The sequence below is a fragment of the Macaca fascicularis genome, chromosome 12 (assembly GCF_037993035.2).
Source record: "Macaca fascicularis isolate 582-1 chromosome 12, T2T-MFA8v1.1".
Taxonomy (NCBI): Eukaryota; Metazoa; Chordata; class Mammalia; order Primates; family Cercopithecidae; genus Macaca; species Macaca fascicularis.
The window spans coordinates 18,529,459-18,557,050 of NC_088386.1; the positions used below are offsets into that span (position 1 = coordinate 18,529,459).

The 27,592-nt window shown below is 42.7% G+C and overlaps 2 protein-coding genes across 12 annotated transcripts in view; both read right to left on the minus strand.

The window, feature by feature from the left end:
- LYPD1 (LY6/PLAUR domain containing 1) overlaps positions 1-10,816 on the minus strand; it is a 32,025-nt gene extending 21,209 nt beyond the window's left edge. The window contains exons 1-3 of one of the 3 annotated variants that reach the window (XM_045368197.3): positions 9,588-9,741; positions 9,413-9,481; positions 7,930-8,067 (exon numbers count right to left, since the gene is read on the minus strand). In XM_045368197.3, the coding sequence (XP_045224132.2) occupies positions 7,930-8,067; positions 9,413-9,481; positions 9,588-9,639 (259 nt within the window). In that variant the 5' untranslated portion in view covers positions 9,640-9,741. Of the gene's footprint in view, positions 1-1,948; positions 2,154-7,929; positions 8,068-9,412; positions 9,742-10,721 lie in introns of those variants that run through there. The other 2 variants (XM_074008904.1, XM_074008903.1) reach the window with 2 other exon arrangements.
- A 515-nt stretch (positions 10,817-11,331) lies between these two features.
- The window catches only part of NCKAP5 (NCK associated protein 5), a 978,205-nt gene continuing 961,944 nt past the window's right edge, over positions 11,332-27,592 (minus strand). For all 9 annotated transcript variants that reach the window (XM_065525413.1, XM_015432050.3, XM_074008901.1 and 6 more), the window contains one exon: positions 11,332-12,843. In XM_065525413.1, coding sequence (XP_065381485.1) covers positions 12,562-12,843 — 282 coding nt within the window. In that variant the 3' untranslated portion in view covers positions 11,332-12,561. The remainder of the gene's footprint in view (positions 12,844-27,592) is intronic.

Consider the following 27,592-nt stretch of genomic DNA (forward strand, 5'->3'; position numbering starts at 1 on the left):
CCTTCTCAAGGGAAGAGAGAGAAACGGACCTATCAAGATGCTTAAGTTCCCTGGGAAAGAAAACTCCTTTCTGTACCACAGTGTACTCCTCTGTAAAGTGAAAAGTGTGGACCAGAGAGATTAGGGTCTCTTCTAGTCATAGAGGTGTGGGACTCTTGAGGGCTGTGGCCTAAGGGTGAGGCCGGATGTGGAGCTGGGCATTTGGGACCACCAACAGGGGCATCAGGAATAGCCTATCCATGTGCCTGAGGATCCCTGCGGTCAAAAGAAACTAATTCAAGACCTCCTCAAGGGAAAACAGATGAATTATATAATAGATGGGCAAGAATGGACAGTCCAGTGCATGGCACCAAACAGATGTTTGATGAACACCAACTCCTTTGCCGAAAGCTCACTGGAATGGCTTGCTCTTGGCACATGTTGTTACTTTAATTCAGCAAATTGGCTCATTGGCCAGTGGAGTTCTAAGACTCACAGCCATGCTGTATCCCATTCCATCTCATTCTATCCCATTCCATAAGGTAGGTTAGGTATCTGCCCCAGCAAGAGGAAGGATACATCTACCCACGGAATTTAAAAAAAAAAAAAAAAGCAAAATAAAAGTGGGAAGCGGTACGGATGAGCCATAAAACATGATCCTAAGCAAAAGCAGCCAGCCACAAAAGGCCACACAGTATGAGATTTCACTTACAGGAAATGTCCAGCATAGGCAAATCCGTACAAGCAGAAAGTAGATTAGTGGTTCCCAGGGGCTGGGAAAAGGGGAAAATGAGGGGTGACTACTAATAAAATAAAGTTTCTTTTGGAATGATGAAATGTTCTTGAACTAGTGGTGATAGTTACACGTCTCTATGAATATACGAAAAACCACATAATGGGATACTTTAAAGGGTGAATTATATTTCAATAAAATTATTGTTAAAAATACAAAAAAAGAGGGAAAACATAGAAAATGGCACCATAGTGGAAAAAAAAACCCTGGAGAAGTGAAAGGTGCTTGAATTCCTGTCCCACTGGCTGTGTGATCTTGAGCAAATTGCTCAACCTTTCTGTGTCTTAGATTCATCAACTATCAAGTGGGGATATTATCTCTCTGTGAACCTTCTAAATTAACTAGGAGGATACTACTCTTAGGAACTAAAGGCTGAATTCAAGGACTCCCTCATTCTGAGAAACATAGAAACAGTGTACGAAGTAACCTGTACTACAATATCTGGGCCACCCTTCAGAGGCAGGTATGGATAGTGAATGGGCAGCTCCTGGTGAGCATCCAAGACAGGTTTCCATGTCTAGCACTGGTTCCTTGAAGATGGTTATACTGACCATATTTCTCATTCTCTTGCTGTATCTCGCAAGAAAACAGGCAGCCTGTTTCCACATTTTACAAGGAGGGAGGCTAAGCGCCTGGGATATTAAGTAACCTCTTTCAAGTTACCAAATGTGAAGAACCTAGAACACAGGGGTTCTCTCCCCTAAGGGAGCAAAACACACTTTCCATTGGACAAGTGAAAAATAGGGGTTGAGATGTTGAGTCCTTTTGCACAGTGTGCTAACAAACCTTTGCTTAGTTTGGACAGTAGAACCTAAGTTGGGAAAAAAAGAAAAGAAGAAAGAAAAGAAGAAAGAAAAGAAAAGAAAAAAAAAGAAAAAAAAAGAGGAGAGAAAGAAAGAGAAAAAGAGAAAGAAAGAAAGAAGGAAGGAAGGAAATAAGGAAGGAAGGAAAGAAAGAGAAAGAAAGAAAGAAAGAGACAGAAAGAGAAAAAGAAAAAGAAAAGAAAGAAAGAAAAAGAAAGAAAGAAAGAGAAAGAAAGGAGGGAGGGAGGGAGGGAGAGAGGGAGCGAGGGAGCGAGGGAGGGTACACTCTCTCTCAAAGGCTGTAGATTCAGAATTTTTGTTTCAGGAGTAAGGGAGGCAGATTACCTTTTCAAAGTTCAAAGAAAATGGTATGTTTTGTTTTCATGCTTCGTTTCATTTTCACTTGGGAAAAATGCCCCAGCTTTGAAGCCTCTCTGTTTAAACTCATTAGGAAAACCATCAATGACAGAAGCTTTCATGCAATCGTAGTGGGAGGAATTAGTGTTATGGGAGAGCTGGATCAATCTTCAAATGTTTCATCTATGGAGATGGGAGGTCAGCACCGGCTGCTTGTTCAGCTGGAAAGTTAACATAAACAAATACTTCATTCACTGGAGAGTCCAAGGGAAAGGCATTTGATATTTCCCCTCTGAATACTTCCTCAGAAGGCACATGAAAGAGATGGTTGCTTCGTGAGAACTAAGTGGTCAACTGCTTGGCAAAATGTCTCACCTTGAAGAGCAAGGTGTTTGTTCTTTACTGTCTGGAAAGGAAAGGAGGTAGGGTTGTGAACATTCACGGAATAGAATCCCTTCCAGTGTAATTCCTAACTTCATTGAAGTTGACATGGAAACCTTTTTAGTGGAGCTGGTTTTAATATATGAAGATATATTTTTTGATATCCCAATCTATTTTAAAGTTTTTTGTTTTGTTTTGTTTTTGTTTTGTTTTGTTTTTGAGACAGAATCTCACTCTGTTGCCCAGGCTGGAGTGCAGTGGAGAGTAATCTCAGCTCACTGCAACTTCCGCCTCCTGGGTTCAAGCAATTCTCATGTCTCAGCCTCCTGAGTAGCTGGGATTACAGGCATGTGCCACCACGCCCAGCACATTTTTTGTAGTTTTAGTAGAGATGGGGTTTCACCATGTTGGCCAGGATGATCTTGAACTCCCGACCTCAGGTGATCCACCCACCTCAGCTTCCCAAAGTGCTGGGATTACAGGTATGAGCCGCCATGCAAACAGCCTCTTTTTAAAGTTTTTTAAGCTGTTGAAGTCTCCTTTGTCAAAGATAGAATGTGGAACTTTGGTTTTGTTTTTCACTTTATTCATAAAGCTATTCCATAGCCCATCTGATCGATTCAAAATGGGGTTAACAGTGAGAAATTAAGGACTGCAGATGGGATGTCTAAAAGAGAGCTAATAGGAGAGGCCTAGTAGGAGGAGGAGAGATGGACAAATGAGGGATGCTGGAAGATTAACAGAGACCCCTGCTACTTCTAACAACGTCGTTCTGCAAAAATAAAATAAAATAAAAATCTTAGAAAATGTTCTTCATGCCTACAACATAGCATGGATCAAGCAATTTGTGATCTCAGTATCTGTAAAGAATGACTCTATATTTATTTTTCTTACAAGCATTGCATATGTGGGTATATGCAAATATATAGACAGGCAAAAATAGAAAGGTATATCTGCACACACAAATATATGAGTGTATGTGCGCGCGCACATGTGTGTGCACACAGGCATTTGAGCTCGAGTGCATGCACTCATCTGAAATAAAAGAATACAGGAATAAAGGGACTATGACATCGAATTGATTAGCAGCACTGGGCGTCATTCCTGCCAAGCCCATCCCAAGGCCAAACTAGAGCCTATTATTTTAGATCTTGGGGAAATTAAGCAGGCACAGACTTAAGAAAACATACGCTGTGGTTAACTTTCCACTTCTTTCTACTAAGAGTGGATGACCAAGCATTTTTGCGACATTAGTCCTCTCTTGCTATCCCTTAGTGAGCTCATGAGAAAATAAGGTGTAAAACTAAACTATCCAAGGTATGAAGCCATCCCTGCCCAACTTAATGAGCAACTAACTAATCCAAAAGGAAAATAGCCATTACTTACACAGCCATAATGTAGATGCAACATGGCATATAAATCAGTAACTCTTGTATTGCAAAACAGACAAATAGATTAATGCATGTTGCAAAGGATGGGTGAAGAGATCGATTAGGTTACTGATTCAGACCATGAACTTTCTCTCAATATACTGCATTTAACTTTTAAATAAGGTTTAGGAGAACCTGTAACATTTTGCTCACTGACAGAGCTATATTTTACTAAGGGCAGAAATTGGCTAGTCTATAAAAATTAAATTATGCCCCTTTCACTGTATCTAGTCAAGAGGAAAAACTCTAATTACAAGATTGCACTGTCAAACAAATGCAAATGCACATTCTTTATTCCCTGGTTTCAAAATTCATACTGGAGGGGGCTTCTATTCTGAAATGAAAATCAATATTTGAAATATTTTGCAGAGTACAATGACAAGCAAGAGCAAAAGAAGTGTCATTATCAAGGGTGCTAGTAAATAGACACCAACTCATTAAGTGCAGAGCTGGTGAGAACAAGTCATTCGTTATGCAAATATTTAAATATCAATTAGTAAGGACAATGAAAGAAGTTGAAGTGAACCTTCCCTTCCCCACAGCCAGTAACTTATTATTCCAGAAATGACCAAACGGAACAAGAGTGGTGGATAATAATCTCAGCACCTAATAGGAATGCCACTCTGGGGAATAGGTAAAGGTTAATTTCAAACGTACTTCCCAGTCGAAAATTAAATCTACCTGCCTCAAAATTCATAAGAGCTGAGTTTGCAGACTTAGTCCAGAAACTGAAGGCCTACACATATTGCACGGCTGCTATTTTTTGGAAAGAGAACACCTTTCATTACTGCTTAATGTCAGACTGGCTTAGTTCATTAAATTTTCTTAGTTGATTTAAAGCCCTGGTTTTTCTATACCTATGAAAAAATGCCAGTCCACATAGTGCTCAAACTTAAAAGTCTCACTGGTTGGTTCTCAGATTCTTGACAATCCACTTCATGGCCTGTCTACCCGGACTGTTAGGTGAACTTGGTGGATATGAAAAATGGTCTAAACTCTTTGAACTTTGCCTGGACTATCTTTTCGGGCAGACCTGGCAGGATATTTTACGACATGCTGGCTGTGTTGTATTACAGCAAAGGTGCTGGCCAGGGAAGCAGGCTTCAAGCGCCTCTTAGTAACAGCTGGCTAGTGAACTTGGACCAGCATCTAATTTTTCTGGACCTTGCTGTCTTCCTCTATAACACAAAAAGGTTTGTCCCCAGATCAGTTCTCAACTCGGGTCACCCCAGAATCACTGGGAAGTTTATAAAAGACCCATGACCAGATATACCACAGATTTATGAAACGGGCTTCTTTATGCAGAGACCCAGCCATGTGGAGTTGAACAAAACTCCCAGCAAGATTCCAACATGCATCTTTAACTAGGAGTCGCTGGGCTCTTTCAGCTCCAGTATGCTGAGATTCTCAGGATAACATACGTGATTGATCAAACTTAAAAGAAATTCTGACTTCAATTCTTTGTTTTTTTTTTTTTTTGAGACGGAGTCTCGCTGTGTCTCCCAGGCTGGAGTGCAGTGGCGTGATCTCGGCTCACTGCAAGCTCCGCCTCCCGGGTTCACACCATTCTCCCGCCTCAGCCTCCCAAGTAGCTGAGACTACAGGCGCTGGCCACCACGCCCGGCTAGTTTTTTGTATTTTTAGTAGAGACGGGGTTTCACCATGTTAGCCAGGATAGTCTCGATCTCCTGACCTCGTGATCCACCCGCCTCGGCCTCCCAAAGTGCTGGGATTACAGGCTTGAGCCACCGCGCCCGGCCTCTGACTTCAATTCTTAATAGCATCATTTAACAGGCATTACTTTCTCTGGAGTGGAGATGTTGACCATGTAATAGAATTACATGCTGACTGGCTGTGGCATGAGGAAACAAGATCTTGAAAGATGACCACCAGATTTCACAAGATTCTATATGTACAATCGAAAGAGAAAAGTCAGATGCCTCGGGCGCTCAACAAAAGTTAGCTCTTGTTACTATGATGATTATATTACAACTGTGTTCACTTAGAGTTTTAGATTTGCTCTCTATCCTTGTTGGCAAAAAATTAAATTGGTCCCTAATAAGTACATGGACATCAAAATGGAAGTGCCTTGGAGGTATGAGCCCCCGCTGGACATTGCTCTTTTGATGCAGAAACAGATCCGTTTGGCTTGTTTCTATGGAGTTTAGGCTTAGAACGCCTTGCTTCCATGTGCACACACCCCGACCTAGCACCCTTCCCTTCATAACCTTTTCCTTTGAGTTCGTCAACTGCTTCTGTTTATCAAACTTCACAATTGAAACTGCCTTATTGATTCTGTCTCCACCTGTTGAGCTGTGACCTGTGGCCTGAGGGACCTGGTTTGGAGACAAGATGCCCACCTTCTCCGAGCTTACAGAAAACCAGCAACCTTAGGCCGGGCACGTGAAGACTAAGTTTCTGTGGATAAAATGGAAGTTAAAATGCCTCCTCTGCTTCTTTTAGAGTGGTTTTGAGGACAGAATGAAGCAAGATGAAAAACAGCACTTTGAAAATGGAGTGTGTGGTATTCATCTTAGACACACTTTTACAGAAGAAGAAATGTCTCTCAGAAAAAGAACCTCTCTGACTCACATTTAGCTTACATCCCTTTCTCGACCATATCCTAGGTGATAAAACAGGACACGCAGGTAAGCAGTGGCCGTGTGGACTCTGAAGTTCTTAACGTGTCCATAGTACATTCTCATTTTGTCTGGCTCTAAACTACTGTCTCAAGAAAGCTGCAAATATTTGAACGTAACAATAAAGTGTTAACAGTAATTCTGACTAAAATCACAGCAGTCCCTCTGGTAGAAAGGCAGTAAATTTTTTGCTCAGGTAAAACATAGGAAAGAAACACAAGTAGAAAAAAACCCCATTTGTTCAAATTATCCCTATCAATCTTAACTGAAGAATTATTGCCAAGTTTGTTTTGTTTTGCATTATTAATAGCCCAAATCCCGTGTGCCAAAATGATGTTTACTCCATTTCTTGGGACAAGTTACCCTTGAGAGCCAGTATGTCTCAGGCTTCCCAGAAGAGTGATTTTGGTACAACAAATAATGACCTATAAAATCAGCCCTCACAACTACACACACACACCACAACACAGCACAGTGACAAGCTGGCATCTGCTTTCCACATAACCATGAGGATAGCAATATGACATTTCCAGGCCCTTCTCTGAGAAGAAACAACTTTCCCAAGCTGTTGGCTTTAAAACTAGAGTCCTTGCATTGATTTGCCAGTGGGTAAAGGGAATCATATAACAGTTCTAATCACTTCGCCGGGTTCTGCAGGCAGTTCACAGAACTAAAGGGAAGTGGGGGCTTTGGCTCATTCAATATCAGCCATAAAGTTATGCTGTTTCCCATCTTTTCAATATCCTTAAAATGGCAACGTCTGTTTATGGTTTTGACCTTGAAACTGAAGTAACAGCTCCACCTATTTTCCCAAAGTTCCAGTTATAATTTGGGGAACTTTGAGTTCTAATAAGACAGCTGGGGTAGGGGGTTGGGGGACGGTTGGAAAGTTCTACCTCAGCGAGAAGACCCTTGGTCAGCTAGAGGGAGTAAGGGCTACCCCACAAGACCCCTTCGTCCCTCACAAGATGCTCAGGCCCTCTTCTCAGCCAGCCGGCAGCTAAACTGGTAGGGCTGAGAACGGCATTCCTTTGAAAGATCTTGGCAATTTGTGCCTGGAAGTTGATGCATTAGTTCTAAAATTAAATAAAGATCCTGTAGTGTTCTTCAAGGAAATATGGTGTGCCTCTATGACAAAACACATTTTTCAAGCTCTGACCTCTGGGAACTTCAACTAGCTCCATATTTCAGGCTGACAATGCTCACAGGCTACTGTCTAGTTGCCTAAGCCGGGGCTGGTTAGCCATATATTTTCTATTTCCATCAGCTTTCAGCATAGGGAGGTGAAGAGAGTAAATAAAAAGAGGAGAGCCACTAATTTAAATGCACTTCCCCTCCCAAGACCCTTGGGGAGAAGCCCTGGTAATTAATGAGATTAAAGTAACTTGGAACTCTTCATTTTCCCAGCACTGTAAAAGTAAATCTGCGATAACCAGTGTGTGGGCATTAAATCAAAGTCAGTCCTTTTTCCTGTTATTTAATGGCCCCCTCACTCCCACCCCAGAGCCCAGGCTTAAGAGCGACGGGGAGGGCTGCCAGGTTCTTACCGGCACTTTGCTCCATCACTTCTTTCTGACACATGTCTTGAACGTTCACCGTGCAATTCACGATGAACTCAGGGGAGGAGCAGTCGTTGTTCAGCTGGAATTCTTCACACTGGTAGCACTGGATTTGCAGCGCAAAGCCTGCGAGACAGACGCAGTCGGGTTCAGATCCGGCCCCCACAGAGCCCACCCCGGAAATCACGACCATCCCATACCCTAGAGCGCGGCGGCTCCCGGCCTCTGGGAGGCTTGGGACTCTGCACTCCTGGGTCTCCGGGTAGGGCCAGATGTGGCTGAAACCGACAGGGGGCGGCGCCGGTACCTAGGGTCCTTTAGGACAAAATGGAATAGTGCCCGCCACCTCTGGACCCCGGTTCTAGACACGAAGAGCCCATTCAACACCACCCCAGGCCTTTTCCCAAGAAGTTGAAAGGAGGGTGGGGATGGTACCACCCGAAGAGCAAAGTAGCTCTGGAGACGTGCGTTAGCTCCAGCCAAAGCCAAAGGATTTGCCTAATTGCTAATTGGTTACAAATTACTTAATTACTATTTTGGCACCATTCGTGATTACATTCGCAGACGTCTTTTCAGTTTTTATTTATTTAATTTTTAAAGTCAGCGTTTCTGTGCCAGGGCTCTGAGGATCCCTGAGCGACCACCTGGGAACAAGGGTGGAGGTGCCAGACGCCAAGTGCTGTTGCGCCGCAAGTCCCCGAGCCCGGGTCTGCGGCCCTTCTCCAGGGCCGTCCCCGCGGCGACCCGGGTGGCCACAGAGGGTGGGAGAGGGCGTTTGTGAGCGCGCGCACCCTGGATCCCGACCCCGCGGCCCTTTCTTCCAGGCCCCGGCTCTCAGGGCAACCGTTCGGCTAGGGTGGGTGGTCGGGGTCCCAGCTCTGCAGAGCTTAGTCGGGAGCCAGTAGGCGAACTGGAGAGAGGACGCGAGACCTTTGCGCCTCTGGTGGCTTCAGCCTGGCTGTTCTCGGTGTACGCGCTCCTGTCTAGACCCAGCTGCCCGCGCTCCCGCTGCCCCACATCTATCGCACTCCGAGCGCAGCAACCCAGCTTCAGCGCGGCCGCAGGCTGCCTAGCGCGAGGCTCACCTGTCGGCGGCGCCACTCTCACGGGGTGCCGGAGGCGCCAGACAACTTGGCGGGGTTCGGGAGATGTCGCCCCCTCTCCCTCGCCGAGACCTCAGCACGGCTCGGACCCTCCCTCCTCCCAAGCCCAGCTTCTGCCGACCGTGCAGCCCGAGAAGCTGTAGCCCGGAGTCCGGCGAGCCCGCCGCTCCCGGCTCTCCTCCTGCAGCGCGGGACTTGGACACTTTCCCAGCCTCGCGCCCCGGGGCACCAGTCGCCGCCGCCCAACTCCCGCTGGGCAGCCCCAGGGCAGGGCTGGCCCCGAGGTGGGCGCCTTGGGGGCAAAAGGGCTGGCTGGTAGATGGACTGTGCGCACCTGGCGCCGGCTGCTGGCCTCTGGGCATTCTCACCTGGAAGCAAGAACAATCCGCAAAAAGTTGCCGCGATGCCTAGGACCCACATTCTCCCGGAGTCCCGGGACCGGGAGCGGGTAGGCGCATCAGAGGAGGCGACCGCAGCGGAGGCTGCCCCGGCTGCAGCGGCTGTGGCTGCCGAGGCTGCTGTGGCCCACGCTGCTGCCGCCGAGACGACGGTCGTAGCTTAGAGGAGCCGCAGGTGCCGCTCGCGGCGCCTGCATCGCCCGCGCTCCGGCTCCTGGCTGCGGGTCTCCGCTCCTCCCGCTCGCGCTGCCGGGCCAAGCACCGCGCCTCCGGAGTTGGCGGCTGAGACTGAAGGAACTACTGGCGATCCGGAGCACCCACAAAAGTCTCGCCTTTTCTCCCCACCTCCCACTCCAGGCACCACGTGACGGCTGCCGAGTTGGGGTGGGGGTGGCGGGCGGGGAAAGCTGGGACCGTCTCTCTACATCCCCACCCCCTTCCTGTCTTCCTCTTCTCCCGCCTCCGCACGTTCCTGGGAAAGGGGCGCCGGGGGGGGAAGGCGGGAGAGGACTGGTAGTTTTCTGAGGTGAAGAGGCTGGAGATTGGGGGAGCGGCGGGGAGGGCGCAGCAGGTGCCGTGGGGACCTGCCGGGTGCGGACTAGGGTCTGAGGACTGCGTGCCCGGCTGACCCTTCGCATATAGGGACGCGGCCTCCCCACTCCACGTCCTCTGCGCCTTCCAGGACTGGTCAGTACCCTCAGCGACTGGGTCCAGCCCACACCGCTGAGGCGGTCCCACTGCGGGCCGCTGGAGCCTGGTGCCCCGGGAGGCTGACAGGAGGGGCGCACGTTCCCGTGCGCCTGGCAAAGTTCCACGCTCGCAGGCTCCCTAGGGTGTCCTGTGCAGCTGTGCCCCCTCTTCCTCCGAGGCCTTCTGTCAAAAACCAGCTCGGCATGGCCAGTCTGGATGGGGGTGTGGTGGGGACACTGCCTTGACTGTCGCACTTGCCCGGGCCGCCCTCCCTTCTCCCGCCTGCGCGCACCGCTGGAGGGTGCGTTGACACCGCGCTGGTCGCCTAACCTAGGAGAACGCCGTCCCGGTGACACCTGCCGTGAGGTCCCACCAGAAAGCAAATCAGGGTAAAGAAGAGGGTTGCTCTCCTCCATTCCTTGTCGCCAAAACGCCGACCGGCTCCATCCTGTTTTCTCCAAAGCCACCGATTATTAGTACATACTCCCACGTCCTCTCCCGGAAGGCCATCCCAGCCTCGGACTCGGCCTCTGGCTTCTCCCCACACCCCTGAAATTCCAATTCTTTCCGCAAAGTCCAAGTGACCCACCTTGCGTACTCCCGGGGATGCCCCGGTGCTATCTTCGCCTTTCTTCCCGAGCCTTGCAGCAGGTGTTGCGGGAGACCGCTTGCCCGCCGGAGTGCGTTGGTGCCCCCGCCCCCAATCCGCACATTCCCACCCCCTTTCCCCACATCCTTAGGGAGCGTCCATTTCCGTGGAAATCGCCTCCTAAGCTTTGCCCCTTTTCACCCTTTTCTCCCGCGGCCACTTCTTGGGGCAGCTCTCTCCGGCTGGGACGCTGATCATTTATTTCTGCATCCTCCCAGCTGAGCTGGTCTGGAAAGGAGCTTAAATGACTTGCTTTGTAATTCCTCTGCAGAGATCGCTCCATGTCTGCCTCGGGCTCCTTCTCTCCCTCCCTCCCCCCTTCTTTCATTTCTATTTGGTTAACCCCTCGGGGAGACTGAACTGCTTTGACCATTACTCACCTGTCTGCAGACTCTGATCTTACAATTGGCTAAATTACTATCTCTAGGGCAAAAGGGCCAGTTTATTTATTCCTTCGGGGAACCCATCGGAAGAGCACGTGTGAGTCATGATTCAAGTAACTGACTGGGCCAAAAGGTCCTTGAGCAAGTTATTTTCAGTTTTCAGAGGGTGCAATTGTGATATAACTTTTATTCAGAAAGGAAACAAAAGGATTTTTTAAAGTCTGAAAGACAAAGACATTTTACATAATTTTCATTTAAGATAAAACAAATTGCACAAATTAACCAAATAACACTGATCATACAATACTCTTTAAAGAAACAATTATGTGCTAAAGTAGCCATATAGATCCTAAAAATATTTCTATTGTGCCTAGTTTACAAGCTCCTGTACATAAGCAATTATAAATAGTTCACATCTAGAAAAAATACACATAACCTTTAAAATAGAATTTATCCTTACATATAAACAGTCTCTGTAGAAAAAAAGGATATTAAAAAGAATTCTTCGTAGCACCATTAATTTTATTTTTAAAAGTGAACACTGCAAATAGAAATTTGCTTTCATTTTTAGAGTGCCCAGATTTTAATAAAAAGAGCAAGAAGATAAAAATCAAATAACAGGATCATAGAGAAGCACTAAGTAGAAGACAATCTAAAGAAATGTCTGGAAGGAAAAACTGTTATTGGGAATAAAATTCGGTCATTTCTGATACAATGACACACTCCCAATCAGTGTCCACACTTTAGGACCCTTTTCATTTTTCAGCAGAAGCAGAATTACACTGATTACTGTCACCTGAATCTCTGGCAACGAATCTGAAATTGCACTAAAATGAACATTTCTATCAAATTGAGATTTATGAGATGGAGATGAGGAGGAAAGAACCCTCTAGTTTTTTGGCAGGCCCTGTTGTAGGTTTACAGAGTGTACCCACAAACAATTTGAGGACCAGGACAATGAACATCACGAAAACTTCAGTTGGGATTTTAAAAAATATATATTATCATCAACTTCTAAGACTTAGTACATTATTTCAAGAGCATGGCGCTGATTCCATTTATTGCTGTCTTTTTTTTTTTTTTGCTACAAATATAATTTCTCTTCCAAAAAATTTACAACTTCTGTACAAATATTCAAAAAAAGTGCAAAATTAAGGATTCTGTATCATAGGTGTGTTTACGCTTAATCCTCTTGAAACACAATAAATGGAGTCTATCTTTATTGCCCTGTCAGAGATATGAGCTCTGGTGGGTTGCCTGCTGTGAATTTGACAATGAAGGTTCTGGTACTGCAATAGTTTATTATTGTCATCTCTACCAAGCAGCGCACCCCCGCCACCCCCCGCCCTCATTTCTTAAGCGCTCCAGTCCCAGCTCACTAAGGGAAGAGAAGTCCTTTATACATCATTTGAACCCTGACTGGCACAGGAAGAGAAGCTATCATATAAAGAATCACTCAGAGATTCCAAGTTGTCTACCCCAGGCCTATCTGAACTACTCAAGGATGTCTCTTCATTTTTTTCTTTTTCTTCCTTCTGTCCTTCAACCTTGTTCAGAGAGTTCTTCTCTTTTTCTAATAAAATCACAGTATTGCTGTGAAATTTATTGAATGACTCCAGGGAAATTTTCGATAATCTATTCTCGGGATCGTCTTTTGTTTCTTCAAGTTGTTTCAATTTCTGCAATAAAAAGAAGAAAATATTAGAAACATATTTCTTTGGAAAATCAAGTTATTCTATCTAATATTCAATTATTGTCTGTACAAAGTACAGTTTAAAGGGATAGAGAAAACCTACAAGTCTTTAACAATCTTCTAGTATAATTAAATGTAATAATAAAGCCAATTTTAGGGATAAATCAGGACTTTAATCATTTTAACTGAGATAAATAGGTCCCAATTTGCAAACCAGTTAAGTGCCACTTAATTTCATTTTAAATGGATCCATTTGAAATTTGTTCAGGTAAAGTGCCTTATTTTTCTTCATCAAAGTTTCAAACTCCTCTCTTTCCTTGCTAACTATTAGTTGTACTTTTTCTGAATATGAGTAGGGATTGAATTTCAGCCAGAAGTTATGGTAATTTTTTTTTTTTTTTAAAGAAGACATAAAAATCCCTTAACTTGCCATTTTCGAATACATGTTAAGCTTGTTAGAAGCATTGCCATTTTGGTATTTTGTCCCTTTATGGGACTTAAGATATTTGAAAGAGATCTCCAGGTTTTTGGGTGTAGATCCCTGAAGGCCCAAGGGCTTAAAAATTAAAGTGGCAGGTGAACTGCTGAGTAACCCCTCTGCTCCAGAAGGTCTAGTAATACCAGTTTACACTGGGATATTACTGTTATGAAAACCCTGTGTGATATTATAAAGCACCGCAACCAAATTCAATAATTATTATAGGTAAACCCTGTAAACATAAATATATTCGGTTGCTCAGTTGGCTCCTAAGGGCTAAGGTGAGGACAGAGGGAGGCACCGATGCCAAAAACAATGACAAGAACAGATGTGTAAAAGTGTCTACAATGTCTCTCATCTTCTTTTCCTCTTTCCAGCAGAAATTCCATCCAAACACAAGAAAGAAGCAGGCCCAGGGGCTTAGAGATGATAGTAAGTGTTACCATTTATTAAGCATTCACTAGGTAAAAGACACTTAACAGATCCTATCAGCTGTTTCACAAACCTGCAAGGTAAACATCCCCATTTTAACTAGAAAGCACGCAAGGCTCAGAGTGACAGCGATCTTTGCCAAAGGTTGCCCAGCAAGTGGCAGAGAACAGGATTTGAATTTCTGTCTGGCTGCCTTCCACGCTCTTGTTCTTTCCATTAAACCATGTTCTTACGTAATAAAGGACAAAATGTCCTGTTTTCCATTTTGTTACCCAAAAATTCCACTTAAATAACTTGCCAAACTGTCTCTCTCCCCACCCCCAACATTGTTATGCTGGACTTACAAGGTTGCAATGAGGAAACTGTGTTTTGATCGGGGAAAATAGATAGAGTCAAAGCCTATGGATTCTCACATGCTAAATATTTAACAGAAAGAGAAGACAGAGATGGAAGTGGATGGCTTCTGTGTTCCAAGAGCAGACACGGGCAGAATTTCTCTGCTATAGGAAATGGTATAATTCTACGGGAAGATTTGAAAATCATCCTAGATCTCGTGCTTATTTCATTATACTATTAACGTGCAGAAGCATTACTCACGGAGCTAATTTTCAATCTCAAACAGCTACCCTGAAACCAGAGGCAGGCTAAGGAACAGACTCCTAGCTGATTACAGAAAAGTGGCTCCATAATTAGAAATAACTCCATCCAAGGGCCCCTTTTAATACTATGCCAATTTGCCTACATTTACCAAATGTAGGTAAATAAAGGGCATTCAATGCAATTTTCTCTTTACCTGGATGTCGTCTCCCTTTTTCTTCATTTAAGAACCACAAGTATTTTTCTTACCTATTTCTCATCTATGTGGATCTCAAATTCATTCAACACACACTCATTAGAGAAGCTACTGCAAGGCAGGCTGAAGGCTTTGGTACTGAGGATACACAGCTGAGTAAAACTGTGCCCTGCAGGGGATCGTTGAGGCCCCGAGGGCAGACAGGCTGAGCTTCAATCCCAGCTTGGCCCTTTCATGGGCTGAGTGCTACAAGCATCCTTCTTCAGGTGTAAAATGGTGATAAGACACATCTTTATTTCAGGATTGCAATACGTATTAGAAATAAAGAACTTTAAAGCTCTGGCAGAGAGTAGTAGGTGCACAGTAAATGTAAGGCTGGATTCTTATTCTAGAATGGTGGTTCTCCAAGTGGGTTCCCCAGACCAGCAACATCAAAATCACCAAGGAATCTGCTAGAAATGCAAGTTCCTGGATCCCACCTAGACCTACTACATCAGAAACTCCGAGGGCCAGCCATCAGTTTTTAACAAGATGACCAGGTGATTCTGATACATACTGAAATGTGAGACCCACTGGTCTAGAAGAACATGCGCCCTGGCGGGAAGGCGGACAGGTGGAAAGTATAATTCGTTGTGAAATGGTGGACTATGGAAAGAGTTAACTGCCATTAAAACACTCGCTGTCATCAGGTTTTCAAATGTTTCAGGCTTGCAGATTTGTTGCTTCAGTTAATTATAACAAAGAAAACCTACACCTGACAGGGAGGTTATAGAAATGAAAGAAGGGGCCATTATTATTATTATTATTTTAAAAAAAGCAAACAAGAAACATGACCTTCTCAGGCTTCCTTTTATTTTTAGAGTTCTGATGAAAAGTGAGTGCAGACATATTACTTGACTGTAAAAACAACATCCGTGCAAAAGTGACCATAGGGGCCAACTAGCTTTCAGCCTCCAGGCAGAGCAGTCATAAGGAGTGGTGAGGGCGGCAGCCAGCTCAGGAGCATGTGCTGGATCTAAAGGCAGTAGCAGCTACTTAGATCTAGCTGTGCAGAAATGTGGGTGCGGATCTTTTGATTTCAAAGGTGAGGAGAGACATCTGGATCAATATTTGCTTATATTTAAAATTCACTGGCTTTTAATTATTGGCTCACATTTAAAGAAAACAATCACAAAATACCCAGTATGCATACTAAATTGAAATATTTGCACTGTTTGAGATTCTGAGCCAGGGATGTTGTTTTATTTATTTATTTTTTTTTTTACAGTGTCCTACCTTGCCTCCTCCACTCCCCTATTCCGCTTCCCCCAGCTTTCTTTTCAAAGGCCTAGTCCAATGCTAAATCATCAGTAGTTTCTTAACGGAGACTTCCCCTAGCATCAGAAGAGTCTTAACTATGTCTTTGGGCTCCTCAAGTGGTTCTGCCAGCTAAGAATAAAAGCACTAAAGTGGCTTACTTTTCTGCCTATAGGAGCATACCGAACCTCAATATTATCTGGTCAGATCTCAGATATTTTAAAAATTTTGTAGTTGAATAACATTTAGATTTAACATATAAGGAGGGATTGAGGTGAAACAATCATGTGTTAATGATCTCTCTGGCACATGATAACAAAATAATGCACATCAGTTTGCAGCAACTATATGTGAAAGTGCTTTGCAAACTAATCATGGTCCTAACAGTTACCATTTAACAGTGTGTGTTCTGTGGAGACACCCTGCTAAGCATAGTGCAGAGATTATATGTTTCCATCCTCGCATGAATTCTACAGGGTGGGTGCCATTAGTATCTCCATTTACAGGCAACCAAGGCTTGAGGAAGGTAAGTGGCTTGTTTAAGGTCCTGTAGCAGTGTGGGATGGACTTTGGATTTAGATCTAGGCCATCTACCTGCAGAGATGAAGCTCTCAACTTTCATCTTGGAAAAGTACTTTACGAATATTAGACAATATTACCTTTAAGGGAAGCATCTGAAATAGCAATTACGGATCAAAAACAATAATGATAGATCCAGTGAAGATTAGTGTTTGACGAGAATTGTGTAGGTTCCATAAAACATTGCCAATTCCTTCCTGTGTTGTGCTTCATCAGAATGATGATGAAATTAATATACTACATCTGTCACCTATAGGTGGCAACAGTTGTACAGATGACTTTTTGGTGGATTTTTTTTTTTTTTTTTTTAACTGCACTTGGGAATAAAAGTAGGACTAAACAGGCAAGATGAAAATACATTTTCAAGTTTAAATAAATAGCTTTGCATGTTCTTAAAATATTTTCCTGCCTTTAGTGTAACCATGGAATTATTAGTGATAATTCGAGCAAGAAGCATATAGTGATATATTCTTCAGAAATCTCTTGAGAATTAGACCTTTATTAATTTAACTCCTTGTAGTCAAGCAGTCATTCAATCAAACCTATCTACTATGTGACTAGCTTTGTGCAAACACTCTTGTGGTCTTGATTCTCAGAGGAAGTTTTATAGAAGAGGATGCTCTTGGAATGGTTTGGAAGGGCAAATAGGATTGAAATATACAGCAAGGAGGAGGGAGGGCATTCCAATAAATATCCATCTATTATGCCCCTATTGCATCTGTACAACACTGTGTAGTATACTTCAGGACCAGGAGTTGCCCAGAGGGTAATCCTCCCTTTGGGGATTCTGTAGTAGACAATTAATCACTATAAAGAGAAATAGAGACATGCCTACCCCAAGAGGTTCTAGGAAACTCAACCAGACTCATGAAAGTATCAGCCAGTATGTGGGTTATAAAAAGCTTTGACTTCCAAACCACGTTCTCATCTATGATCTCACTTTGCTCTTCCATCAGCCTGGAAGGTCAGGGTGGCCAGAGTCAACTGTACTTTCCATGTGATATTTATGGAATCTGTGATTCACACAGATTCAAATCCAAGTGAAATTAGGCCTGAAAACTTAGTTTTCTGATTTTTCACACAAAAATTCACAGCAGCTTTTTTTTCCCTAACAGTTCACAATAGTCATGAAGTAGAGATTTCTGACTAGAGCAATATCCTGAACACCAAGAAGGATAAAACTGGAGGAGATATGGACCCTTGCCATAAGGAAGAGGTGGAAAACATATAAGGTGATACAGAAAAACTCAAGTGATAAACTAGCAAAAACTATATGCATGATGGTATCAGCTTCAAAGAGATACATGTTATGTGTATACAGCCAGAAACTCCTGTCCATGGTAGAGGAGAACAAGCAGCAAATTCATGAAATAGTGCAATCAATTATTATTCTATGATAAATGCTACTCCTTCATTATTTCAAATACATTTCCATCCTTTGATTATATCTTAAAAATATTGGTCAGTATATCTACTGTAAATGTCAGGAAGAGATCAAATCTATTTGTGAAATTCAAATGCAGCATCATTCCTCAGCTGGGCACTAACATTTACATTGAGGATTGGAGGCTCTTAGCACAAGTTAATGCAAACAGGACTTTAATCAACATAATTTCTTATTTCTCTATTGCTATAGAGATTCACTGTCAATGGATCAAGAAAACATGTGGTAGGAAAATAGCCCTATTTATAAAGTGTTTTTACTACGAGTCAGGTACTGGGTTGAATGCACTGCATGAGTTATCTCATTTAATCCTAACAGCAAGCCTATGAGATAGCACCATTATCATCCCCATTATACAAATGAGAAAATGCAGACAGAGAGGTCTAAATGTTAGTCCACATATATGTGGCTAATAAGTTAGGCAATCAGGATTTGAGCAGAAACAGTCTGACTCCAGGACTTGGGATCTTAATCACTGTATATTACCCCAGTATTTAAAAACCAGCGTGCAATTCCTGACATTGTGCTAATTAGTTGTGTAAACCCTCTGACCCTTAGTTTCTTCCCATTAAAGGTTTTTTGAATCTTCCCAGTCTATAAAGCTCTGTTACTCTAAAATATTCTTAATTGGATGTGTTCTGGGGGCCTATTATTGGAATTTGAGGTGGCACAATAACCAACCCGAACACCCCTCTTCCCCACCTTAGTTCTCAATGACTTAAAAATTAAAAGAAAAAGGCTGATGGGAGGCCAAAAGATCAGTTTTACCAGCAGAAAGTTTGATTGGAGAACAAGGTTTCCATCTATAAAGAAGTGGGTTTCCTAACACTGATCCCAAGAAATAGACAAGTTTAGTGATCAGCAGCCCTGGGCTGGGAAACAAGTGTCTTCCTGTAAAAACTACAGCATGAAGGAACAGAACAGAATTTTGTGCTTCTGACGGTCTGATTCCAGAGGGAGGCTGGGAAGTGCAAGAAGTGGGGAGCAGCACTTGCAGTTCCCTTCCTCAACTTGCTAGGCAAGTCAGTCCCTCATTCCCTGGGAGAAGTGAATAAGGGGGCCCAGAGATTCCAGGAGGGTTACCCTAGGAAGCTCCTTCCACGTGGAAACATTCAAAATTGAGAAGAAGGTGTACAAGGCATCCCCTACTACCACCCAACATCTCTCATTACGTATTACGTATGATGCAGATTTTAACTAGATAGTCATACATGGATGAAGACCAAGAAGATGCAGGAAAATTCTGGTGCTGCAGGGAGTTAGTTTGTGCAGCGAGGCCTCTCTGTGGGCAAAGAAATAGGAAGGAGGTGATCCAGCAGGTGTGAAAGATGGCAGAGCTTCCGTTTGGAAGCAAATAAATGAAGTCTAAGAGACAGTCTGTTTAATCAAGGGTTTTGGGTAGAAGCTGAACATGTGATTTACCCCATCCCTTTACTCATGAACAAATCTTGAGCACTGGGAAGATGGATTCAGGGAAGAGTTTTATGTTATGTTCTTGCTGTGGGAATGGGGAGGAGGTATTTTAATCCAAGGTCTCTTAGTTGAAGTCTTGTGCACATCTCAAAGTCTATGTTAAGTGCTATTTGCGAGGGGCAGGCCAACCTCAAGGGAAAAGACGCAGCTCAAGTCATTTCTCTTTTCTCAGAGGCACTAGTTAATCTCTTCCTTAATGCCACCTCTTACTGCATTCCTGGTGAAGCTACTTTCTAGATGAGACATAAAAATAGATAGAATGACCTTTGGTGATCACTAGAGACCCCTCCACACTTTTCTCAAGAGTTGTGATATTAACCCTGTTAACCTGGTCAAATTCCAACTTTGATAATTACTTTCTCCTAGTGCTCAGTTCCCTCTGTTACCTCAACTGGACACATTACTCTTCACTTGCCCTTCTGAAAAATTAATGTGACGCATTGGTAATAGAGAACCACTCTCTCCCTCCAACCACACTCAGGGAGATGTGATTTGGCACTTGGGGGCACTCTGTTTTCTTACTGGGGTCCTAGAGATTCTTCAGTATCCTCAGGGCAAACAGATTTTATTAGGTGAAAGAGTAATTTTCAGCAGAGATGTGCTTTTATGACTATATTAACTGTATTGCTGTCCTTTACTGTGATCGATGGCTTTCAATGACCTCTCCTGGAACCCCTGAACCCAGAGGGGGAAAATGAACTTACTTTTTGAGAAAAAGAGCAAGCAGACAGAAGGTCAGTGGGAAGCTTAGGGTTGTTAGAAAATAATACACCTTGTGGAAAGGAAAATGATGCATTTTGAAGATAAACAATGGCCACAAAGGACATTTAAACACTAGATCAAGAGTGCTGAAGGAAAGAGAAGTCATTTTATCAGTGATGAGACACATCCCCATATACGGAAAATGGGGGAAAGGTGGGAGGAGATGTCCCTTAGGAGGAAGATAAAGTAGCAGGAAGATAACCACAAATTTGCTTATGGAATAGAAAGGCATCTGGGAAGAGGAAAGGCGTGTAAATTGGGGTAAAATTCTTATATGAACACGTAAAACATTTGTGATTTCTGCAAACTCTGATGTAGCATCATCATTTCCAATGCCCATTTGAAAATTTGGATTTTCTGTTTTCCAGGGGGTGAACAGATCCACAAAGATAATTTAAAACATAGGTTGACTGCCTCTAGTAATGCTTCAGATTTGATGAGTTGGGGTCAATTTCTCCAAAAGTAAAATGTGCACTATTTTCTGATGATCCAGAATTGGGCAAACAAGACAGCGCATTGCTATCAGTCGGCGTAAGCAGCTTAACTAACTGGAACATGTTTCTCTGTGTTGTTAGATTCCTATTTCTTCTAGTGCAGTAATACTAATTACATAATTTATGCAGGAATGAGAATTGAGCAGTTCCTAAGAACTTCTAAATCTGTTCAAGTAAGGTTAAGAATTTCAGCTGACAAGAGTGAGGGCATCGAGATTTTCTGCTTTTAATTTATATATACCATTATGAGTAAAAATAAATATATATACTATTCACTTGACTTAAAAGATTGATTAGCCTTTTGTTTTTTTACTACCCTTTGCATCATTTTATGTCTTAAATATGTCTTAAACCTGTCTGTTCAGCAAGCTGGGCCATGGCAGGCTTAGATGTCACTGTGCTTGTAGCATAAAAAGTCCATGAACGTTTGTCAGATGAAAATGCAGCATTCACTTATGTATTATAACATGATAACCCTATGTTTTAACTTTGGAGTGATAGATTTTTGACTGTTTGTAAAAGAAAAAAAAATATATATATTTTTTTGTGAATCAGGTGAATATAAAAAAAGCTTATATTACTATTTTTCCCATGGAAGTTCTCCTTCCAAAAGAAAATCTCCATTAGAGATTGGCGGACATCATAAAATTATACCTGAAAGTGCTAAGTTTTTATGAGGTATGTTGTGAGTGCCAAAGCTAGGGAAAAACATTCTATGCTATTCATTAACCTATATAAATAACTAGATGACGTGGAATTACTTCCAACAGAGTTTGGTAGGCCATTTAGGAGCCACAATGCATTATGGCACCCAATTTATTAGGCACTTTACAACAGCCGTGGAATTAAATGGGACTGCAAGCTAAGGTTCATCCAGGAACATGCTGATATTGGAGGATGCAAGAATGTTTGCTCCACTGATGTGTGATTCATTTCCTACTGCAATTCATGTTTTAGGTCAAGAGCTGGTCAGCTTTTCATTTGGATAAAGTTATTTGACATATTGAATCCTGAGAGCCAGGACAATTCAGAATTGGAACAAATTTATTGATCCTTATTCTGAAAAGAAGAATTTTTTTTTTTTTTTTTGTGGTGGGAATTGTTTTAAAGATTCTTTCAACAGTCAATTCTGTGTTGCACTCTAGTTTATGGCAACAACTGTAGGATGCTCTTAATGGCCACTACCCGGGAAGCACTGGGGTCTTAGAATGAGGAGACATGCTGGTGGAGAGGTTGCCGATGGGAATCTGCTTCCATTCTGGATTCCATCCCTTGCCCTACCACAATATGACAGTGACACCACTTCAACTCTGTACCCAGATTGTAATGAATACTTAAATAGGGAGTCTGCTGTTCCTGCCACATCATTTGTTTATTCTTCAGATATTTACCAAGTACCTACAATGTACCAGAAAGTATTCTAGATAGTACAGATACAGTAGTGTATGAGAAAGTCACATGGAGTACACATTAAGGACTCTTTAATATGAAGTAAATATGGAACAAAGCATCAGATACACCGGAAAGTGAGTCCCTGAAAACTACCTCGTTGAGTTAGAATCATCTACCCAGTCTGCTCGTTGGTCTAATAATTGCACCTAGAACACAAATATTCTGTCAAACTCAGAGTTGTGGATGTGCCCACCCCAATGGTATTTTTGGAATAACTCCCTGGATTTTCTAAAGCTTCTTTTGATCTTCTTCCATTTTCAGTCTGTAACATCATTTAGGCAGATTTTTTTCATAGGTTAACTAGTTACTATTTACACTCACCTTTCTTAACCTTTCTGAGTCTAATGACTTTCTGAATTTGACGTGATTAAATCAGAATTTCTTTCTTTTTACTTTTTTTTTTGTTTTTTTTTTTTAGGAGACAGAGTCTCTCTCTGTCACCCAGTCTGGAATGCAGTGGTGTCATCTCGGCTCACTTCAACCTCTGCCTCCCGGTTCAGCAATTCTCCTGCCTCAGCCTCCCAAGTAGCTGGGATTACAGGCTTGCACCTCCATGCCTGGCTAATTTTTGTATTTTTAGTAGAGATGGGGTTTCACCATGTTGGCCAGGCTGGTTTCGAACACCTGACCTCAGGTGATCCACCTATCTCAACTTCCCAAAGTGCTGGGATTACAGCCGTGAACCACCGCAGAAAGCCTAAATCAGAATTTCTTCTTTTTTCTCTAATTCCATATTGTTGTCAATAGTAAATGAATTTGATAACTTTTTTTGCTTTTAGTGAAGAGCTGCTAGTTCTGTTTCTATGCTATTTAATCCACAGAGATCTTTCTTTCTATGAATTTCTGGCCTAAATGGCCACATTATTCATCTGACCCTGAGCTTATATCCATTCTATTGTATAGGCTTTTTTCATATCTCACTTCTCAACTAAATTGCAAGCCTCAAGAGAGCATGGACTAGATTTTATTCTGCTTTTCTTCTCAGATTCTAACACTGTGTCTTGAATATCTTAGATGCTCAATGAATGTTGCCACTGATAGATCTTTCACTACATCATTTCCTTCTAGAGTTCATAGGATTGACTGAGTGTTCTTTTATGTGTTTTTTCCATAATGAAGAGACACACGCAATAAGATCATTTCAGATTGTCACCTAACTTGTGATAATACAGTTGCTTTCCTATCCCTGGACCTTCCCGCCAAAGTTGACAAAATATACTGTGCTGTGAAACTGCAGGACTTTGTGTGACATGGCAAGAAGTACTGTAGGATTGGATTGAGTCTATAGATGGAGGAATATGCTATCTGTTCTGACATGCCAAAAGGATCAGAGGGAGAGGGTACTGCTTGAATAGAACCTAAAAACAAAAAAATTCTTCCAACCTCATTAGCCCAAATGGATGGAAAGAAAAGGAGGGCAGGCAGATTCCAGGTTAGCATCAAGAACCAGGACACCTCTTGGATTAATGGAGGTCTGACTATTGGTTACTTTGGCAACAGCAATTTCCTTTTTGTCAAGAGCAAAGACATGTGGATTCACCTCCCATGGTCACGCTGGTTTGGCAGCTCTGAGCCATCTGGGGCCTTCTCCTGCACCTCTAGGTAGGCTTGGTCAGCAGCTGGGTGAGGCAACAGCTGCCACTGCTTTATGGAAATCCAGGTGCAATAGCCAATACAATAAGCTCCTCATGGGGCAAAATGTTGAAAAGAGCAGGCCCGTGATAGTACGTTGGTTCAAAAGTAATTGTGCCAACCTAATATATGGTACAGACATTGTATTTACCCTTTCCTTAAATTCTTTCTTCAGCCAACAAGTGTTGCCTCATCTGGTCTGAGCCAAGTCCAGGCAATTTGCTCAAATTCAGACTCCTAGTTCTTTCAGGGAGAGGAAGCTTGGTGACCCATCTTGGTGCTTCCAGGTGAGAATGGAAACATCATGCTGATGACATTCTTAGGGGCAGCAACGAGATTGACTATTTGAGTGATAAACCTACAAATATTACTGGATGTATCAAACCAAGAAATTAAACTGTAGGGAGATTAAATTATAGCTGTCATAGCACAAAATTCTAGTACCAGGTAGCGCTGGTACTAGCAGATGCTATTTAGTCTCTCTCTGCCACATGAAATATATTCATTCAGCAACCTGAATACTGCATTATAAAAAGTATTCTCTTCAGCTGGCTTTATGCCACTTTATCAAGTTTAAGTCAGCCATTCGCTACAATAAAAATAAACTTTATTTTTGTCTCACATGCACAGAACAATTTAATTTTTAAATTAATGTAAAAGTGAAAGGCGCCTTGCTCCAAGAGAAGTATGTCTGCCCTGCATGGCTGTGTAAACACAATGCGATTGCTATGAGAATTAAATATGGATCAGCAAAATCAATAGTTAATTGTGTAACTCAGGGTCTTTCATTTCAGATGTAATCTGTAAAGAAGGTTCAGGGGATGTTTGCTTTTGATTTTCTTAAAATATTATTTAAAACCCTTCTGTCAGACAAAGACTTCACAGGGTCTTTACATTATTTCCATAAGTTATTTGGCTTGTGAGTAGTCAAGGTCATATTGATCACCCAGCCTCTCCAGTTTTCCTTTTAAAATTCAGTATCTTTATCCCTCAAACTGCCTCATTCTGAGTATCTGGCTTGCACTTAAACAAATTTTATTGCAAAAATAACCCAACATAACAGGTGTCTTGGTATCAGACATGGATGGACTAGTTGTATTATCAACTGCCTTTTCGTCTATGTAATGATACCATTAAGAGTGGTTAAGCAGTCCCCTTCCCCAAAAAAGTTGACAAAATATACCGTGCTGTGAAAATGCAAGACATTGTGTGACATGGCAAGAAGTACTGTAGGACTGGGTTGAGTCTATAGATGGACGAATATGCTATCCGTTCTGACATCCCAAAAGGACCAGAGGGAAAGGGTACTGCTTGAATAGAAACTGAAAAAAAAAAATGCTTCCAATCTCATTAGCCCAAATGGATGAGAAGGGAAGGAGGGCAGGCAGGCCTTCTCTTGCAAAAAGAGTAGCACAGTGATATGCGGAAGACCGTGGGGGTAACAGGCGGACTGCCTTGACCCCTGTGATATCACAGCAGAGCTAAAAATGTAATGTTTGAACTTCTTTTCCCTTTAAAGTGTAACCTTTCATATAATAAGTTAAGCCTTGCTCTCTCTTATATATTGTTAGAAGCCTTCATCCATTTTGGGGACTGAAGGCAAAATAATTCTTGAAATAATGAATCATTTTTCTCTTACCAGCTTGTCCAGAAATCCCATGATTATTTTGCTGTAGCAGACAATGACCTTCTCAAAGGAAGCCTATCAAACGCTCAAGATAAATAATGAGAAGGTCTCGTTCTCCTGCCTCCAGGAAAAAATTGCACAGAGGAAAAATGCATTAATATGTTCATCCCAGGATGGGAAGCAGCTTGGTCCAAAAGAAACAGAGTGGCACATGTGTTTGTGTGTGACCAGTGGCCCCATTCAACAGGACTCCTGGGGCGGCGTCCGTGGAGGGGCCTTGGGGGACACACCTAAGCCCTTCGCCCACGTCAGAAACGAATGTTTCTCTGGTGGCAGACAGGGAACCTTCTAAACAATTCTTGACTCATGAGCAAATTAACTCAAGGTAAGGAAGCGCTGGGTAATGCCGTCTCTCAACAACCTAGAAAAAACATGGTTCTGCTTTACTAGGCCCTGGAACTACAATTAATGGTAATGAATTCCCTCTTCCCCCACATTCCCAACTTCCCACCAGGCAGCAAATACTCAGGGGGCAAAAGAAGCTTTCCTTCTGTTTTTCTCTCCATGGAAGCAAGGTTTTGCAGAGTAGGTAGAGAGCGGCAGTAGAAATTGCAACTTTCCCATGATTTAAGTGCTTTGGCTGCCCTGGAGAATAGGGCTGATTTCTCAGGGCAAAAGTCATCTGCCCATCCATTTATGGCTCTTGTCCAGTCTGTGGACAGCTGAAGACACAGATCTTAACTCCAGGAGTTGGTGTAAGATCCTTCCCAGCAATGAAATGGAAAGGCGTTTCAAAGATATAGGGTCCTCTATGGGAAGAGGTGGGAGAGTTGGGAGGTGAGGAAGAAAAGTCTCTATTCCCAGGCAAGCTTAGGAATCAATGGGCTGAACCAAGTAGTACCCAATGGCTGGGTAGGGGCAAGGGTAAAAAAGCAATCTCAAAAGTAATCAGGATTCAAATGATCCAGGGATTTGCAGATAAAATTAAAACTGCTCAGCAACACTTCAGGAAAAAAAAAAAAGTCAGTAACATGCAGATAGTTATCAAGAACATTATTTAGCCAGCCAGCTGAGGATGGCAGCAAGCTAAATTTTGAGTCCAGAAAGGTGGTTAGGGTTTCTGTGCTCTGGATTGTACATCTTCCTCTCTCTAATGTGTTCTCCCCACCTTTTAGGATGGCCAACACCCTTTTATCACTTGAGACTCAGAAGGAGGGAAATCTCCTCTGAATTCGTTTCTCACCAAGGGCCCTGATGACTGCCCCTTGTTGTCCCTTCATCCCTGTGTGAATCATTCTCATGGCATGGTGGGTGTTTACTGTGTATATCGGTTGCCATAGCTCAATCTCCCTTGTAGGGACTGAGCCTATTAATCTTCACATCTCTTGTGCCCAGAACACAGCTGGCACATAGGTGGTCCATAAATGCTAGTGGAATACAAGAAGGATGCCAATTATGTTTATTTACTGGTCATCCTTTTTCCCCCTATCACTTTAACTTTCACCTCTCTAACACCCTTTAATGTCCTTGAAAGCCATTGAATTCCTAAGATAAGCTGCCATACTTTCCGGTGGAGAACCCACATTTATTTCCTGAGGGGTAGTTAATGTCTAATCATCCAGAAGACATTTAGGTTTCCTTTATTTAGAAAGTGGAGATAATAACTTCCCCTGTAAGTAAACAGGAAAATAGACTTTGTTCTTAAAAAAAAAATCTGATTAACATGGTTTCAAGGAACATTTCTACTATCATAAACCAAGGTCATTGAAATAATCAACATTACAGATTGCAAGGTTAGAGATTAAAACACGCAAAATAAGTGGAATCATACCATTTGGAAATGGAAAGACAGACTATGTTGGTGAGGTTTTTAAAATATCCAAACAGTTTTATTTAAAAAAAAAAAAAATCCTCACTATAAACAAAATGAATTAGGGATTTGCCTTAGAATGAAGGTTTAAAAATACTGGGATGAGTTGGCGGATCACGAGGTCAGGAGATCAAGACCATCCTGTCTAACACGGTGAAACCCCGCCTCTACTAAAAAAAAAAAACAAAAATTTCGCCGGGCATGGTGGCAGGCACCTGTAGTCCCAGCTACTCCGGAGGCTGAGGCAGAAGACAGAAAGGCGTCAACCTGGGAGGCGGAGGTTGCGGTGAGCCGAGATCGCGCCACTGCACTCCAACCTGGGTGACAGAACAAGACTCCATCTCAAAAAAAAGAAAAAAGAAAAAAAAAAAAATACTGGGATGAGTTTAAAGAATACTGCAGG